At 33.5% G+C, this 19,370-nt stretch overlaps 1 protein-coding gene across 1 annotated transcript in view; it reads left to right on the top strand.

Moving 5' to 3' along the window:
- The window catches only part of LOC128213631 (laminin subunit alpha-2-like), a 93,442-nt gene that overhangs the window by 1,008 nt on the left and 73,064 nt on the right, over positions 1–19,370 (top strand). Inside the window, exons 2-4 of the mRNA XM_052919610.1 lie at positions 9,733–10,023; positions 16,458–16,594; positions 17,019–17,192. Of these exons, the coding sequence (XP_052775570.1) occupies positions 9,733–10,023; positions 16,458–16,594; positions 17,019–17,192 (602 nt within the window). The remainder of the gene's footprint in view (positions 1–9,732; positions 10,024–16,457; positions 16,595–17,018; positions 17,193–19,370) is intronic.

Raw genomic sequence — 19,370 nt, 5'->3', positions numbered from 1 at the left:
AAATAATAACTGTTCAAGCCGTATTGTATACAATTTCTGTTTTTAATTTCATCACAATATGACTTAAATGAGATTCAATTTTACAAATTTATGGGTCTGGCAAATTCACTGATAACTTTTATAATGGTTATTTATGTTGAAAAGAAGTGTCATAAAAATTAATATTCCCCATTGTGTGGTATGTGGGTCAAGTTGAATGACTGCTGATTATAAATGAGGCACTGCTTGTTTTATATTCCTTTCGAGGTATGTAATATTCATGGTTGAGTAACTTTTTATGAATTTTATTTCAATTATACCTTTTATTTATTCAGGAAATTGTGTAAGATCGTTGAAATTAGAAGACGTGCGACAGCCTCTCGTACTGATGTTATATATTTGACAAGACTTGAATTGAAGTTGTGAAAAAAAGGGTTTTATTTTTTTGTACGAATTTTCCTTACTCTGCACTTTGTTTAGACACGGCGTTTTCTTTAAATATCTTTAATCTGATTTCAAATAAAGCCCTTCCTAAGTGATTTCGATATACATTCATTTGTTAACCTGTAAGGCATATCAACTGTTTTCTCAATAAATCGTAAAATGTTTGATAACGATCTTTCTATTATGGGGTTACAAGATTAAAAAGTAAACTCCATTCAGAAAATGTTTAAACATCTAGACAGCTGCAATGTATGCCATTTTACAAATAAAAGAACATCCATGTGCATAAATCACATACTTGCATTGGTTTAAGAATGGTCTTTTAAGGTTACAACATCAAATACAGTTTTTACAGAGATTTTGAGAGTCATATTATTTTCAGTTGCCCAAATAGAAAAAAATCACACAGTAATAATGTGATTTTAAATGTATCTATTGTAAGAGTGACGATTCAATATCATAAAAACGTTTTAAAATGAGGTATTAATTCAATGTTGAGCATGATAACTCAAAGTTGATCATTTTTCCGTGTGTGCTCATTTTAGTTTTGAATTTCACAATTTGAACTGAATGTTTATATTTTATTGACCTTTCATTTATGTTATTGAACAAAGTGCAATTTAATGTAAAACCTTGCTGATGACTGCGCAGATTTCAGCCCACTATGAACTGTCAAAAATCTGCAGGGATTAGATAATGGCAGACTATTTATATAGGTAAAAATACATGTAATCATGCCTGTTATCTTGATCATATAACATGCTATCACCAACTAGACCCCAAGACCTAGTTTTGGAAATAAGGTAAATATTGACATGGGGTGGATTTTGGAGAGCTTACGCAAATTAATCTTGAACTATCTACATTTTTTGTGCAGACAGGAAAATTGCAAAAAATTGACAATTGTATGATGCTGTTTCATACAATTGTGCATAAATTTTCAATACCTCATTATTTTTTCTTGGTGCAATGTAGTGCCTTCTAAAAGCTGTTTCTTCTTCCGAAAAAGAGGCAAGTTCCCCCCATAATTCATATTTCTTTCCTAGTTAAGAAATACATAATAGTTTGTTAAATACAGTTTCTATGAAAGAATATGAAAGCAAAATCTTTCTTGAAAAAACATTGAAGGTCTGTATAAAAAAGAGCTTATTATACAATAAAGTGTACGCTTCAAAAGAGACAGCACATGTATATCTGCTATTATATTAGTTATTTTGGCATCATTTTGTATTTTACTGAAGTCAGTGTTTTCCCAATTTGGAAGGCACAGGCAGTTTAAAAAAAGAAAAACACTAATACCAGTAATATTCAGTTCACAAATTGATTGACAGCTTCATCTGCCTTTTTTTGCTAACAACAGTTGTGCTATCCACTGAATATCAATTATGAAAACAGGTTGTTGTAATCAATTAAAGATGGAATTTGTTCTGAAGGAGTCCACTTCAATGCCAGAATATGATCTGTCATAAATTATTGTTTATGGTTTGGAAGTTTACCCAAATTTCCTTTGCCCACTTTTCAACCTTCAATAAAAAAAATTGATCTGATCCACAAATGATTCATGAGAAATATTTTGATCGATTTCATATTGTAAACTTCTGCATACATGTGCAGTATCTTGGGTATACATTTCAAAGCCAGATGGATCTCTTTCGTTATAATCAGTTTTTCAATCTTTTTGAAGTTGTCGAAATTATTTAGATGTTATCCATCCTATCAGTTTGGATAATTATTCGGCATCATGGTTATGTAACAGAGATACGATACTTCGTCAATTGCCAGCCCATATCCCTAACATTTGGCAGCAAAAGAAAGCAGTGTAATAACATTTGTAAATAGAGTCGGTAAAATTGACAGCGATAAAACTAAATCAGCGCTTGGTGACATTGGTATGTAGATTTTCAATGAGTTTTCAAGTTTGCATAAAAGATTGAACCTTTAATTTGATAAATTGTCCATTTACTGAATGAAATTTTGGTTCCAATATGGGTCATATTCGGTCTTTCAACCATATCGCATTATGTATTGGAAATATTTAGCTTTTTCCGAAAAAAATAACTATATTCATTGCGTTGTGGTGCAAATATTATTTACAGCCGTTGTAAAAAATGCATAGATATGCATTCAAAAGACATTAAAAAAATAAAATGTCCCTGTTGGAATCCACAGTTGCTATCTGGTTACTAATACAGTATTTTTAAAGTAAAGGGAACCGTTTGATTGAGATCAATTGGAATTAGGCACTTGATGTTTAGGTCTAGAGAAAATACTTTAATCAGCTTAGAAAGTATCACGTTACATATCTTTCAGTGCCAGGGTATTGCACATTTATTTTTTTGGTGGTATATCATAACCGATTACTTATAATAAGATTGCATTATTTTGTGTATTATTAGGATATTAGGACAGAGGTTAGCCTTAATCTCCCAAAATCAGATTTTGTGTGATAACTCTTGACATTTCTTCAGATTACAATGATTATAGTGTTCTGCCTGTTATTTTGCTTTGATCTTGACTAATCCTTATACAAGACAGTTAAAGCGGTTTATTAGGTGTTGCATAAAATCCTCCTTATATTTTGGTCTACAATATGGATTGTCACTTTTTCAAACATTTTGTGTGAAGTTTTCACTCTTTGGATGAGAAAGGTGTGCAAATATTCTTTAAATCTGTGAATTTTTGTAAGGAATTAATTGCAATCTTAACTTCAATGGCATTATAATTTGTTGTTTAAGGCACCCAGGAGGTGTTTAAGAGTTTTAAGTTACTCAATACAATAAAACTCTGAAAAAAGTAGAGATCTAAATAAGAACATGTATTTACATGAGAGTAGAGATTCCCCCATAAAACGCCCATTAAAAGCCTTTAAAAAGTGACTTTATTGACAATGCTCACTGTGAGGTATTGGGCTTTCAGTGATTGACCTTAAAAATCGCCCTCAGGCAGCTGGAAAGTTTAATGTTCATCTAATATAACTATAACTAAACTTTAGAGAAATTATTAAGAAATGGTTCTTATGGCCTGATAAGCGGTGGTCTGAAGTAGTAAGCCAGAATTCTTTCACTTAAGTGCTTCAACAGTTAAAAGGGAAGATCAAAAAGGCCTGCTATATCATGTAAGGAAACTAGAAATTGTTCAAGCTAGCTGCATAAGTCGGTTTGCTTGAAGTCAATGAACATCTTTTGAACCACTGGTCCATTAAAATTGGTCTATTGCTAGGTCTAAGTAATAGTTAGATGACCTGAAGTAACATTTTAATGATTAAGAATGGGTGGAGTGTCTGGGTAGTGAACCAGCCCTTCCTAATCATTAAAATATCAATTCAGGTCATCTCACTGTCTAATAGAATACTACCTGATTGCCTAAAAAATTGTTGATGTAAAATCTGACAGAGGGAATGTGTATCAAATGAGGGGCACCTTTATCCACCCGTGAAGGTTGAAATTCTTAATGATTAAGCATAATACTTAATGATTGCCTTTTTGCAATTTCATTGGCTGAAAATGTAGGTTGTATTCTAAATACATATAGCCCGGAATTAACATAACTGGGTTTTCCCATGCCGGTACAAATAAAAGGTGATTTTCAAGCTATTGAAATTCATGTAACAGTCCAGTGACTCTATTGTTTCCTAAATAACATGTGTATATTACAACGGTTTAATTTTGTTTGTACCGGAGGATTAGGTCGGAAAAACCAGAATGGCTATAATTCCGGGCTACAACTATTATGAGGAATGCCTGCAAGGCTATGTAGATCTTCAGCCTTGCATGCACCTCTTAAATTAAGGTCAATGCAAGTCCATTTATACATAATCATAATGTTATAATTTCTCTGAAAAAAAACATTATTATTTTGTAAGGCTTTGCTCTGAAGGGCAGTAAACTGGTGAATCTCATTAAAATCACTGACAGTGTGACATTTGCAATGTCTGGCAGATTACAAGTGAATTTAACTTGATCATCCCCAAACAAACTGACATTATCAAGCCTTATATAACACACATGAGTGTGAATGTATTAAACCAGTGGGTTAAATATATTCAAAAAGGAGTGAAATTTCAATCATTTTCCCATTTTAGTTTCATTAGAGCTCGAGAAATGTGACCTAGTTATCATCTGAAATAAAAGGTTTTTCGCATTACTGACATTATATTTAGTGTGTTAAGTGGAAATAAGACTTGGTGTCAAATTTCTGAATACCTTGCTATTCATTATATTAATGTATTTTTGACAAATTCCCCCTGCCAAATACATTTAGTCAAAATAGCTGTGTCACAATTTAGAATCAATGTATCACACGAAAATGCATTTCCACTATAATTGGAATTTAATGTTTCTTAAATTAGAAATTTACTATTATAATTTATGTGTAGTGCATGTTTAGATTCTTAATTGCTTAACTCATGTATTTGCCCTATTTAAGTAGGCTAGTGCAGTGTAGGGGAATGGTGGAAGACCCCTTTGATGGGGGGGGGGGGGGAAATAACATTGTTTTGGCAAAAAGGGGAAAAACTACATGATTGATATTATGTTCAATTCGTTTTCAAACCCTTTATTCAGCAAACCTATTGACATAATTATGAATGGCATTATAGTGCTACATTTGCTTATTTTTTTATTTATTTTTTGTTTAAGGGGATTTCTTTACCTGGGTGGGTGTGGGGGGAAAAAATTCAGGAGTGGGATGGGGCCGAAGTTTGGCCTCAAAAACGGCCAGAAAAACACACACTTGAGTGGTCTATCGGTTTAGATGGCATAATATTAAAAGAATGGGGAAATAGATTGAATGGAATAGAATCTATCAAATTTTAGCTTCACTGGGTATGAAATGAGATCATGGGTGATAAATTTTCTAGATATTTGAATCTTTTTATATTCTTCACAGTGTGACAGTGACAAGATGAAAGAAATGAAATATGGTGACTGTTTATGACATCGCTAACCTATCTTTTTATTAAATATATGTGTTTTATATCAAGCTCTTTATATGGTCATGAAGTATATTTTTGTTATCCGATTCAGCTAAATTTATTCAAACAACCATCAAAATCAAAGGTGGATTTTGTAAAGTTATTTTCATTTAAACGGCAGCCAAATATTTTCTTTGCACTGTTATAGGGACTGGTTCAAAACATTTATGATTGCAACAATTATTTTATAACATTTTAAATTAAATGATTCAATTACTTGTATGAAAACACCATACAGTAATAGGCAGATACCCATTTGAATTGCGTTACTAATGCTCTCTTTTGCATTTTTTTGTAAAAAAAATTCTTAACAACAGTGTTCTAATTTTGATGATGATTTATCATTGAAGCAAGCAGTTTGTTCGAATTTCCCACAAAATTGATTTGTTCGATGTTTAACCCTATAAAAGTTAAAAAGTCCCTTTAAATGTTTTGGGTTTGGCAAATCTTTTCAGTTTCTTTTTTTTTATGGAAACAATTTCATTCAACAAGCAGCTACATACAGAAGCCTAGGTGTCGGAGTAAACCAGCTCCACCATCCCCTCATTAGCGGCTAATTCGAGATCTGATTAATCTCCTATCTGCTCCGGACTGGCTCATGATAGCTCAGTGATTATGTTCTGATGGTTTTATGAGCGTTTTATAGCACATCAACATGGCATTCATGCCCATTATAGTGCGATTCTAATAGGAACCATTCTGTTGCAGCCAAGACCTCTCACGCCTCTGATGTGGTTGCAGATTCCATGATCTTGTTTCACCCCAAAAAATGGGAGGAAACAAGAAAATTACTTGGATTTATGTAGAAAAAAACACATAATTGGCTTCAATTTTGACAAGTGTTTTGAATGTATTCACATGAGTTCTACAGTTACCTGATAAAAATCATGATAAAGATTTAATTAAAAACGTTTTCAATTCAAATTTTACCTTATACAAGTTGAAGAGACGCTGTGACTGCATTGGTGCAATACATTTAGGTTTGAACAAAACAAAATAGCAGTCTCAATTAGTGATGGGCCGATGATCGATTATAATCGAAAATTGATCGGAAAGCTTCAAAATCGGCGATAATTGATTGTAAATTATCATAATCGATTATCGCGGAACATCAAACAAATTTATCAAGGGAGGTTACTCAGTATTCATTGACGATTTTTTTTATCTTGCCGACATTTCTGCTCATTTTTCTTTGGGTACAATTCGTAAGAATGGCATGACGACATGCTGAACAATTATCCGGGTGGGAAAGCGAAATCTAAAGTCTGGCTCTTTTTTGCATTTAGAAAATCAAACCAGGACCTCCAACCAAAGAAAACCTTGACATAAGCGAGGCGTATGTTGCCTTTGCAAAAAGGCTTACGCAAAATAGGTATACAGTAACTAGATCACAGGTGATGAGCAAGAAGAGATGTAGAATGAACCCATATCTCATTGACCAGACAATATTTCTAAACAAACATTTACTGGTAGATTCATACTGGTGACTTTGAAATTTCTGATGTATACATTTCACTTTAATGTTGTTGTTTTTTCTTTTTAACTTAAAAATATATTTTTTTTTCTGTTTTATGTTTGTTAGTTTCCTGAAAAATGAATATGTAGGTTCTATTGTTTGGTTTATATATTTAATTCAGCTTACATAGACGAAGTGATGCCCATTACCTTCAAGTATATCACTAGCAACCACTGCTCTATAATATCCGATTATAGCCGATGTCTAATCGGTTGATGGTCTCCGATTGTAACCGATTATCGATTGTAAAATTCAACCGATTGCCCATCACTAGTCTCAATATATTTCATAGCAATCATATGTTGCGCATTTTGAAAAATTGTTTGTTGCTATGATTACATAGAATTTATACAGAGTATTGCTTATTTTTTCTTTACTAAACCATCAATTTAGCGTAAGATGAGCGCAGCCCTTTTGGCATAGGACGGAGACAGTCCGGTATCTGAATTAACTGTAAAAGAAAAATAAATAATGAATTTCTTATATACATGTAGTGTGACCAAGTATGCCTCTATACTGGTCATCTCGCCTGTGCTTATTATAATAGGTTCTTAATAACTTACTTAATAAAACCATGGACCTATAAACCATGGATTGGCAACTATCATCTGTGTTAATGTGATGATCTCAAACTCGCGCATGCAGTGGGATTTCATTCCGAGAATATATACATGTAGGAAAACATTAATTAAAATTGACTCAAATGCGCGGTACTTTCATTTGAGTTGATAATAGTCCAATGGAATCTGATTAAAATCACAGTTATTAATTATAATTAAATCTATAACGAACAAGGCATTATTAGCAGAGTTGGCGGAAATAACCGAAGATCGCAGTTAATCACCGATCGGAGATTTGGCGGAATTTTCGATATTTTCGAAGCGCGCGCTAAGGATTGTGGGTAAATTATTATTTCTTATCGTTTCACCGATATGGGGCAGTTGCCAATCAATGCTTTATAGGTCCGTGATAAAACCAATTAATGACTAAATGGAAACTTGGTGGTTGTTTTCATCACAGGCTTGTTTTCATCAGAGGCGTTCTAAATGTGAATGCAACCCATGATGCCATTGGTGGACACGTGAGCGTTAAGGCTGAAGAATGTACAATATCTGTCAGTGTCTTTTTCCACCTTTTTGGGAAAGAAGCCAGGGTCCTTAGAATTTTGAAAATAGTGACAAAATGCCTTAAATTGTAGATTTTAATGATAGTACTTTTCAAACAGGGAAACAAAGCAAAGGCACTTGTTTTAAGATACAGAATTTGAAGAGATTAGGAATGCTTTTTTACACAACTATACTAGTTAAAAGCAAGTGAATTTGGAGTCCAATTTTTGTGAAAAAAGTATGCTTTTTTTTTATTGTGAATTGGGCTGAATTTCGACCCCATTTTCAGCCAAAAAGAAACACTGCATGTACAGGGTTTGAAATGATCTGATGTGTATTCAATTACTCGTCTGAGTCCTTGAATATCGTTTGTGTGGAATCCTTGAAATATTAAAAACTTGCATAATTTGTCTGCTCTTTAATGATGCAAAAAATGAAGAATAATTATAAAATTATGTAAAACATTATTTAGTAGAACATTTTTTGTTGCATAAAACTTCTGTTTGCATGTTGTGAATTTAAAGATTCTCGCTGCGAGTTTATATTTCAACCAAATTTAAAGACGTTAAAACAGCGAAAATCCCGGATCTTGCTTGTATATATGGGTTATATTCTCAATAGCTTCAGATATTGTTAAGCATGTCATTCTCATTAAAGTCCGTAAAAATCGCTATGTACACTAATCAATGCAAATAATTCCTCAGCTGTATTGAAGAAGAAGGTGAACAATGTTTGAACTTGGAAGTTATTTATTGCCATTTTAACTTGAGAGAAAAAAGGGGGCAATTTTAACTTTATCATTGATTTATTTATGTAAAGATAGAAAGTAAACATAACTGGTTGTATTCAATCTTTAGTTTCTTCTTTTATGGGCAAAATATAGACCGCATGAACAGGTGTCTTCAAATTTGTGCAGAAATTCCAAAAATGCTACGTTGAAAGGAATTATAACTAAAGCCATATTCTTCAACTTAATATTTAGTAGAAAATTGAAAACAAAAAAGTCACAAGTTTGCTTCCATTACAAATTCAACAATTTTTTGAATCATTGTACTGTTAAATACAAATGCGCTGCGTCAGCATATTAATGCCACTTCAGGTGATAAAGCTTATTGAGAATAAATATATTACTACCTTTTATTGTTCAGTTTATTGCCATTGTCAGTGAACTCTTCCATATGCTATATAGTCAGAATATTAATCTCTTTCATAAGTCACAATATAGGGCAGCAGAGTTATTGCCCTTGAATATCATTTTTCTTTCCCATTGTCAGAATTTTCTATCCTAGGCCAAAAAAAATATAATGGGGTGGTTAGGGTTACATCCTTTTCAAAAACAAGAAGGGTATTTAGGCTTTAAAAAAAATTAAATTATTAGGGATATGTGAAAGAACATAATTGTCATCATTGGAGAATGGCGTTAAAGTAATCTTCTGTACAACTCTTACAAGGTTTTAAACTACATGTTAAAACACTCACTTAAAAATTTTACCAACAAACCATTAGAATGGTAGGTTAAGCGCCTATTTTGTAGGTAGGATCATGTAACGGTAGGATCATGTAACGGTAGGATCATGTAACGGTAGGATCATGTAACGGTAGGATCATGTAACGGTAGGATCATGTAACGGTAGGATCATGTAACCTGAACTAAAAGTGTTGTTTTTTGGCTCTATCATATTTTGTAAAGTAAAATGTGGTTATTTATATTTCAGGTCTAGAAATCAATGAAGGGGAAACACTCTCGTTGACTTGTCCACGAGCATCTAGGCGACTTCCAGTGGTATGGCGGGGACCTCCAAATCTAGCGAGATACACGCGAGGATTAATTGTTGATATCGACCTTCCCGCAGAGTTACGGTCTCGAATATCACTCAATGGTGACCATGGGAGTGGCCTCTATAACTTGCAAATCGATGATGCGCGGAAATCGGACAGCGGCGAGTATCGATGCAAGATTGGCTCCAGGGAGATACGTACCGTAACTGTCCGCGTAAAAACTCAAGGTACAGTACATATAATTTGATTTTATGAATGTGAATTATTTTTTCCATTTTTCAGTTGAAACACAAAAATGGCTTATCAGTTATTTCGTGACATGATAATGCTAATTAACAGGTTGTGTATCAATGGACATTGTAGGGATCTGTAGACAACGTAAGTAAATATGAATAAATTGTTAACTTAAATGAAGAATGGATATTACAATATTTTAGTACAGGACTTCCACATTACTTTGCAATTTTACATTTTAAATTCATAGAGGGGAAGAGCCATTTAGTTCAGTTATGAGGCTGCCAGTGTTTTATGTAATGGCTTTATGAAGGCTAATTGGAGCTGTCATATTCAGCATGGTAATGATACTGCCAGATCATTTTGCCCTGAATTGAGTAAATTAGCCACTGCAGGAAGCAAATTTGTAAAGCATCCAACATGGGCAGATGCTGGTCTGGTTAAAAATTCCAACTTCTGCCAGCTCCATACAAAAGGCCTCTGAAAGAATTAGGTTGTGTTTCATGGTACCCTGCTTAGAATTATTAAACATTTTGTTGTACGAAAAGACAGCATTGATGCGCATTGAGGACAATTTAAAAGCAAAATTCTTGCTTTGTCATTGGCTCATTATAGGAGCAGTAAGGCAAAATTACAAGTAAAGGTATAGGGGTCAGAGTAGGTTCCATCCAGAATTCAGCTCTGTATTTGAACTTAAATTAACAATAACACTTTGATATCATCTGAAATTTACTGCAACAGCTGATATTTAATGAAACAAAAAAGATAAATGAAAACTGTATTCATTGTTTTGTGGGCCAAAGATGGCTATTTTTTTTGGCTGAGAAACATGACATTTTTCTCCTCGGCCTAATAATGATATTGACAGAAGTTGGGTATTACCCCCCAAACTGTATCAAAATGATGTTTTCTTATGTCTGGTGATTGAACTGTTACTCTGACCTAGCAGGCAAACTCAGGATTTTTGTGAGATGGTGGAAGACCATGTTCTTATTTTATTTTTTCTGTTACAAAAATTATGTTGTATAAAAAGTGTTGTTTGTTTATAGTATATTATTTTCTATGTATGTTGGTGTTTATTTTGATTATTATTCATCATGATTTCACTTCACAAAATAACATAAAAGTTTAACAATTAAACTGTGCAATATTTATATCATTGTCAGGACTTATTTTGAAATGACAAAAAAATGATTATGAGCAAGAAAATGTTATAAAAACTTCATGTCTATTATTTTGCATGTACTTTGGAAATCCAGAGAGGATTACAAGTAAAGAGTAGTTGTAGTTATGTAATATACAATAATTGTTCATATATTAGAACCAGGGGTACATAAATAAAGTGATTCTTGGTTCAAGCAAAGCTTATGTGTCTGCAACTACGTTTGGCCACCATCTTTGAATGTTTTTTTCCGTTTTTAGCTCGACTATTCGAAGAATAGGTGGGCTATACTACTTGCCCCAGCGTCGGCGTCTGGTTAAAGTTTTAGGGCAAGTTGGGATTTTCACTTATAAGTCCAATACCCTACATTCAATTGACTTAATACTTCACACAGTTGTTCAGGGCCATCACATGATGAGGTTAGATAACTCCATATTATTCTTTACACAGATTATGGCCCCTGATTGACTATGGAACTTAGGTTAAAGTTTTAGAGCAGGTTGGGATATTTATTAATAACTTCTATACCCTTTGTTCAATTGATTTCACACAGTTGTTCAGGACCATCACACAATGAGGTTACATAACTCCATAAATCCTAAATACAAGTTATGGCCCCTGATTTACTTAGGTTAAAGTTCTAGGGCTGGTTAAAGTTTTAGGGCAAGTTGGGATTTTCACCTAAAACTCCAATACCATTCATTCAAATGATTTAATACTTCACACAGATGTTCAGAGCCATCACATAATGAGGTTAGATAACTCCATATTATCTTTTATACAAATTATGGCCCCTGATTGACTATGGAACTTAGGTTAAAGTTTTAGGGCAGGTTGGGATATTTATTTATAATAACTTCTATACCCTTTATTCAATTGACTTAATACTTCACACAATTGTTCAGGACCATCACCCAATGAGGTTACATAACTCCATATCCTTAATACAAGTTATGGCCCTGATTGACTTAGGTTAAAGTTTTAGGCAAGTAAAAGTTAAGGGCAAGTTGGGATTTAAATAAAAAAAACTTCTATACCGTTCATTAAATGCACTTAATAAAATTCAACATTATTAACGACCATCTTACAACAAGAAACATAACTCCATTTTAATCTAAATACAAATTATGGCCCTTGAATTTTTTTTTCATTTCTTTTGAAAGGCATATTTGTATATTCTTAACCACATTTTCATAATGGGAAATCAAGTTATTTGAATGACTTGCGTCATTGTTTGGGCGGGCTGATGGGAGGGCAGCATCAAAGTCACCTTATGTATCGAATAATTTTAGTTAGGTTTGACAAAAAGAGACCAAACTTAGTAATATTACATCATTATTGTATTCTAAGTCAAAGCGGCGTAGTCGAGCGCGCTGTCTTACGACGGCTCTTGTTATATTTGTTTCTCTGCTTCTGTTTTCTTCATTGCAAGATTTTGCATTTACTCGAATAAAAGTTGAAGACTGACATTTTTGGTTGCAGACACTTGCTTAAACAATAGAGATTTGCTTTATGTTTGACCCACTGAAAACGTAGTCATACAATGATTAGGCCAAAAATAAAAACCTGTGTTTTTGGTACATGGCGAAAAGGGATGGCAAGGGTGGGTGGATGGCCTCATTTTTTACACTTTCCATATCATGAAATTTTCTGTTGCATCAGATCAATTATGTTATATCTACGCATTTTCTAATCTACAAAAAGTCTGATAAAACAGCATTGTTTAATGTCTGAAATCATTTCCATACCTTCGACTACCGTATTTTCCCGCCAATTTTGCCCATGAAATCTGGTGTGTTTTTTGTATACAATACTCGTTTATAAGTTGTGATCGGTTTTTAGGAAAAATCCAGCTCTTCATTTTCAACTAATATGTGATAATGTTCTAGCCAAACAGTCAATTATCAACTAAATTTTTTATTTGCTTGAGGAAAATCGCCAAATTTCTTGTCAACTGTAAGCTTCTTAAACTAGGCCTTCAAGTGGAGGAAGGTTAATAAAAGAACATGTTAACATGGATATGGATTTATTTTACGTATCTTATTTTCGTACATTTTAAATACTACAATCAAAGTTTCATTCATATTTATAGTGAATTCAAACATTTCGGTCATTGTTTTAAGATTCCCAGACGATTATTGATTATTATTTTTTCAATCGTATGGTATTTTCGTACCAGTCTAGGCGAAATCCTGGCAATCAAATGGGTTCATACAGTATCCGACTGACCGAATTAGATACAAACCATAGCCACGCGCCTTTGATCTTATAACCGCTCGTGCTCTGACGTCACTAATTGTACCGTTTAATCTGCAGCCGACACATTCCAATAAATGAGTTGTTAACTTTTGCAGGTTTTTGTTTGGATTTCAGTTGATGGGACTTAAATAAGGCGAAATAAATAACCATTGATAATTGTGGATAAATTAATATAATGATTAATGAAATGTGTATTGGAACCTGAAAGTTAGCCTGCATGAATTCGCAAAGCCTAATCGTAAGAAGCCTGCATGAATACGCAAAGCCTAGTCGTTAAAAAAGTAAATTTTATTTTGGACATGGATATTGATAAATAACACCGCGAACTATAATTCAAAATATTTTCATTAAACAGACAGCAAAATATGTCTCCGTGATCAACCACGTGTTTGGACTGTAAACATGCGTTTGCCAATTTTAAGATATCGGACAGGGTTCGCTGCCCTCGACCATTTTGTTTTAACGTCTCGGTAATACATAATCAGGAATGAAAGTATATTCTCCGCGGACATTGAAAGACAAATGTGAAAATAATAACGAGATATTTAAAGAGATATATTTTTTACGATTTTTTTTTTACTGTTCTGTCTAAAAAAAAGAATAGGGTCGGCGTGGAAAAAATAGGGTCGGTCGGGTTACCGGAAACACAGGTATTTTTTTTTGGCCTTATGAAATATATTTATACATAGATATATATATGTTTATGAATATTACAAATGCTGAAGTATTCTTATTGTACTATGCTTTCCACATAGATGAATTAGCCATATTTTTGGGTAAGCCTGGTCAAAAAATGTTACAAATTAATTGAGACATGTTAATTGTTACAACTAATAGATTAATATAATTCATTTCTGTTTACAGATTTAACATGAATTTACTTGAATGTAACTTTCTGCACATAATTTGATAACAAACTGAAAATGCACACTGTTTCTTTAACTCACATTTTAGGTAGGAGTTTGGTAAAATACCTTTAGCGTGATAAATGTTTGCTTAAATTAAATCTTATGTTGTAAATATTATTGCTGTATGCATCATCATTCCAGGCATATAAAGATGCAATTAAATATATATAAATTTGTATAATACTGATATATGACAAGAAAGTCATCTTTTGAAGCTGTTTTGAAAGCATCATGATTTACATTTGTTCAAATGAACCAGTCTATTAGAGGGTGATACTAGTGGAAGATATTTATACATTGCTTGAAAGGCTTTTGATTGTATCTGAATGTAATAGTTAAAAATGTAGAATTAATTTGAACGCATATCCATATATGGAAGTGCCGATTTAAAAAAGTACATGTACCTTGGGTGTTCCCATATTGATTTTTTTGGGTTTATGGAGGTCAAACCCCGCCAAAAACATGTAGAATTTGCTCGCCAGCCTGCACACGCTTTATATGAGCAATGAATGACAATCATTTCTGGTTCCATTTTTATGGGTCAGTGGTGCCCCCCAAAAAAGATTGATATTTGTGGGTTATTCATATTTTACACTGGCCATAGTTGCACAAATTGTTTCTGACATATAATATAACTACTTCAGAATTGTGGGTCTACGTATTATCAGAAGGCCAGAAAAAGAGTTTCTTTAGGTTTTCATTTCAAGCCGCTCCTGTATGAAACTCCCACTCAAATAAATTTTATTTCTTAAAGTTTGCTTCATTGAAGAGTGGTCAAAACTTAAAGAAATGTTGCAAAACTATTAATGTTTGTTGTGAGCTTTTCGGTTTAAAAAATAAAATCCACCCACTCGCCAACATGTAAAAAAAATCTGGAAAAGAATCAAGTAATTATTTTTCTGTGACCTATTAATATAAAAGATGCTACCGGTATTTAGAGATATATCAGGGCCAGGTGTATATGTAGGTAGGGGTGGGAAGGGTGGGTGGATGGCCTCATTAATTACCCAACCTTTCACCTGTGGAGTGACACTGGGCACCTAACAACTGGCCAATTTGATAGAATGTATCAATCTGGCCGAAACCAGAGACCTTTGGTGTAGTATGTAGCTATTTAGGGTGGAAATCAGAGTCCCTAAGTATTGTTGTCGCTGAAGTGGTCATTTATATACAGTCTATATATTAGCCTGAACAATTATTACTTCTAATACATATTTAAATAGTAACAAGAGTATGGAATACAGTATGAAGAAAAAACCTTCATTGTTAACATTTTTTATCATTATTACTTGAAATATCATATTGAAGGATTATACTTGTCCCTAATCTTTTCCTGTAACTTTTTTTTAAAATCTGTATTAATTAATGGAAAGTAAGCAGTCATAACTTTGTCCTTATCATATATCCAATTTCAATTATATATCTGCATCAATCCTGCAACATAATTATATCATTAATGTACAATTGTTGTTGAAAGTTTAATGTGCATGCATGCCACAAAATATATTTTTGCACTAACCAATCACTATAATTACTTAATTATCATACATATTCTCGTATAAATATTTCGTTGTTAGTCCATGATGCTTTATACATTGTAATAAAATGTAAATTTTATGTTGCTATAAACAGATTTATTAACTGGTGTTCTTTGTATGCATTCTGTTACGTTTCTGTTCCTGTCATGTAGTAGAATGGAAGTTCAAGGCCACAATTAAAAAAATATAGTTTGTTTGGCCTTATTTGACCAACATTATTAGGGGTAGAAGGGGGTGGGGGTGATATTTTTGTTGAAGTTCCAATATTACGTACCCCTTAATTCTGCAATGAAAAATAAAATTATGGCTACTGCAACAGCTTTCGGGTCACTTTTTTTGTGGCAGTCAGTCGGAGAATTAAGGCCAAGCAAACTATGTATTGTGGCCTTATGTAAAATCTTGTTCAAAACGTAAATATTATGTTATATTCAGTGTGCTTTTGTGTGTATTAATTTGTCAAGTTGGTGTTTCAACTTTCGTCCATTCTATTTTTATAATACATTCAACACTGCAATAATTGCCTTACATTTACTTATAACAAAAATGCTGTGCTGTTTCAGAGGAGCAAAACCAGGGCCTGTTTCCGTACATTCTCAACTTGGCCACACGGGCTAGAATCTCGGCTAACGCAACATGCGGGCAGGACAGACCAGAATATTCCTGTAAACTGGCCCAACATGTGGACTTGAATCCTCAGGTCTGTAGGGTTGGGGTATGATAATGAAATGTTTGTCGAAAGGTGTTCAGTATTGGGCTCTGACTCAAAGAGTTCTGGGTTCAATCCCTGTTTGCAGCTTTGTCAATGATAAGTACTCTTTATCATCCAGAACCTATTTCAATAAATATTGAATGGCTTCAGATGGTAAATTTCCAGGCAGTACCCTGTTTTTTGCTGTAATTGGGCTTCAATTAAAATATTGTAAGAACATTTATAGTATAATGTCTGTGCGTAAATTTATAGGTTTCATAACATTACTCAGTTTCTACTATAAAACTTAAGTGAATCTTAGTTGGTTATTAAACAGTCCCTGGTACATTTCAGCTATATCAAATCTTTTTAGTCTTTTAATTCATATAACAACATGTAAAATTGCCCATTGAGCTAATCCTGATAACTGCAGGTCAGCCACTGCGACTACTGTAACGCGCGTGCAGGGGAGGGCAGGCCAACGGAGATCGGAGAGGCCCACCCGATTACAAACGCAATCGACGGCAGCAACAAATGGTGGCAAAGTCCCTCGATCAGTAACGGCTGGGAGTACAACTATGTCACAATTACACTGGATCTTGGCTTGGTATGAATTTAAACTAGGTTTTCAAAGAAAAAAATTGGTTATTAGATTAGACAGGGAGGCCAGAGGGTTGATAGGCATTGAACTGTTGGTTTCTTGTCAATGACTTGTAATATGAATTAGTTTATAGTAAATTGTTAAAATATGAAATTGATAAGTATTTTATTTATCGTGTGTATTTAGAAATTGAAATTGTTACTTAATTGCCTTCTTATGGGCTTAATGCGTTTAATATATATATATTTCACACCTGTCCCAAAATTATTTTTGTTTTATTTAGTGCGTTTATTTTGAAAACATTCCTAACTTCTTACTTTCGGTCCATTTATACTTGAGCAAAACAGTTACAAATTTATTATACAGGGTAAAATATACTTAATCTGCCATAACATTTGATACCAGATATATTTCATTATAATTATGTTACATTAATTATGTCCAATAAATAAAGCAGGACCATTAATCTTCAGCTCTATCAGATGACTGGCAGTAATAAGAACAAGAATGCGGTTTGAGAGTGTTCTGAATTGTTTTCTTATGAATTTATCACATTCAGTAAAAAAAGCCCATTAAAGAAGTAAGCCATGGTTAAAAATATCACAAGCCTTGAGGTCATGCATTTCTGGGCGTGCTCCAATTTTGGATTAGCAGGGCTTGCAGAGCCCAAGGGATTTTGCTCAGAAAATGGGGATTTTTCCCTCAATTAGGGCAGTTTTATTAATCATCATTATTTGCTCTGGCACTTAAAACTTAAATGAAGCTGTATAAAGTATAAATTTGTAAGAAAATATATTGTATAGAGCGATCTAAATTTTTCTTGATGGACACACATCTTTATGTTTATGTAATATCGTGGGGGGGGGGGGATGCAGTAAAGAGGGGATTTCCCCCCTAAAGATATTGCATGTATACAAGTACTAGTGTAAAAATTCAGGCTTGTTCACCTAACTAAATGTGTTGTTTCGATGACTTCAGTAAAATATAAAATCCTGCAACGCCTCTATATAAAATAAAAAAAATAAGCCTAATTAAATGCTAGTTCATTAACAAAAAATGAAGAAAATGGAAGCCAAATGGACTATATCGTAGATGGTTACATGTAGTTCTTAAATAATTATTTACTTCTTGAAAGAAAATTCTTGGAATCAGGTTATATTTCATTTGGCAACTCTAAGTTGAAGACTAAAGTGTTATTGAAATGTTCCATATTTCTTAGAGATTGCAGAAAACCGTGTATAACCTAAAGTGTTATTGAAATGTTCCATATTTCTGATGGACATAAATTATATAACCATCAAAAGCATCATAGCACAGGCATTTAAGGACTGACTGCTGCTGTTTGAAAATGCACATGTTAAAAATTATGAATATAATTTACACAAAGTCCAGAATATTTTAGTCTTCAAAACAAAGAAGACATGTTTCTACAAGTTAAAAAGAACCATCATTTACTGCAATTTAGTTTAAGTTCTTAGTACTAGCCTTCAAACATGATACTAATGCACCAGTCAATTGTAACCACGGCCCCCCCCCCCCCCCCCCCCAGGTCCGGGGAATAGCGGGAACTTCGACTTTCGGTCGGGGCCTGGCCTGGATGGTAAAAACACGGCCCATTTCCCCGGCTATCCCCAGTATACCCACGGACCTGGATGGGGGGCGGGGGCTTTTCAAACAAAAAAAACAGGTTAACATGATAGCATTGGTGCCGTTGTTGTCAATTTGTCAAAGCGCAAAAACTCCAACATTGGGCGATAAACTTAGTTACCATTCAAGATATTCAAATGAAACTGGGTACACACATTGTCAGAGGCAGTACACACAATTGGACAGCAAGTTCTATAACTTAATAGAAATTATAAGTTGTGCCCTTTTTTGTACCCACAAAAATGAAACAGATGAGCTCTGCCACTCGCTCTGGGGGGCTCTTGCCGTTAGGGTTTGTTCAGTTTTCTGAAGCCCATAAGTATGGCTTTTTGAACCAAATGAAGGTAGGTAATTTTAATGACTTTTAATTATGTGGATTATTCAAAGCTACAGATAAGGGTTGTTCGTATATTGAATAAATACATTATAATGAGCAAATTTTGATATATAATCAAACATCTGTTTGTATTGGTACAAATTCAAATTGTTATAAGGACATTCTGTAACCAAGATCAATTTATGACCGTTTTGGAACGG

This window comes from Mya arenaria, chromosome 13 (assembly GCF_026914265.1).
Source record: "Mya arenaria isolate MELC-2E11 chromosome 13, ASM2691426v1".
Lineage (NCBI taxonomy): Eukaryota > Metazoa > Mollusca > Bivalvia > Myida > Myidae > Mya > Mya arenaria.
Note: the sequence above shows the minus strand (reverse complement) of the source record. Positions and strands in the feature narration are given on the sequence as shown.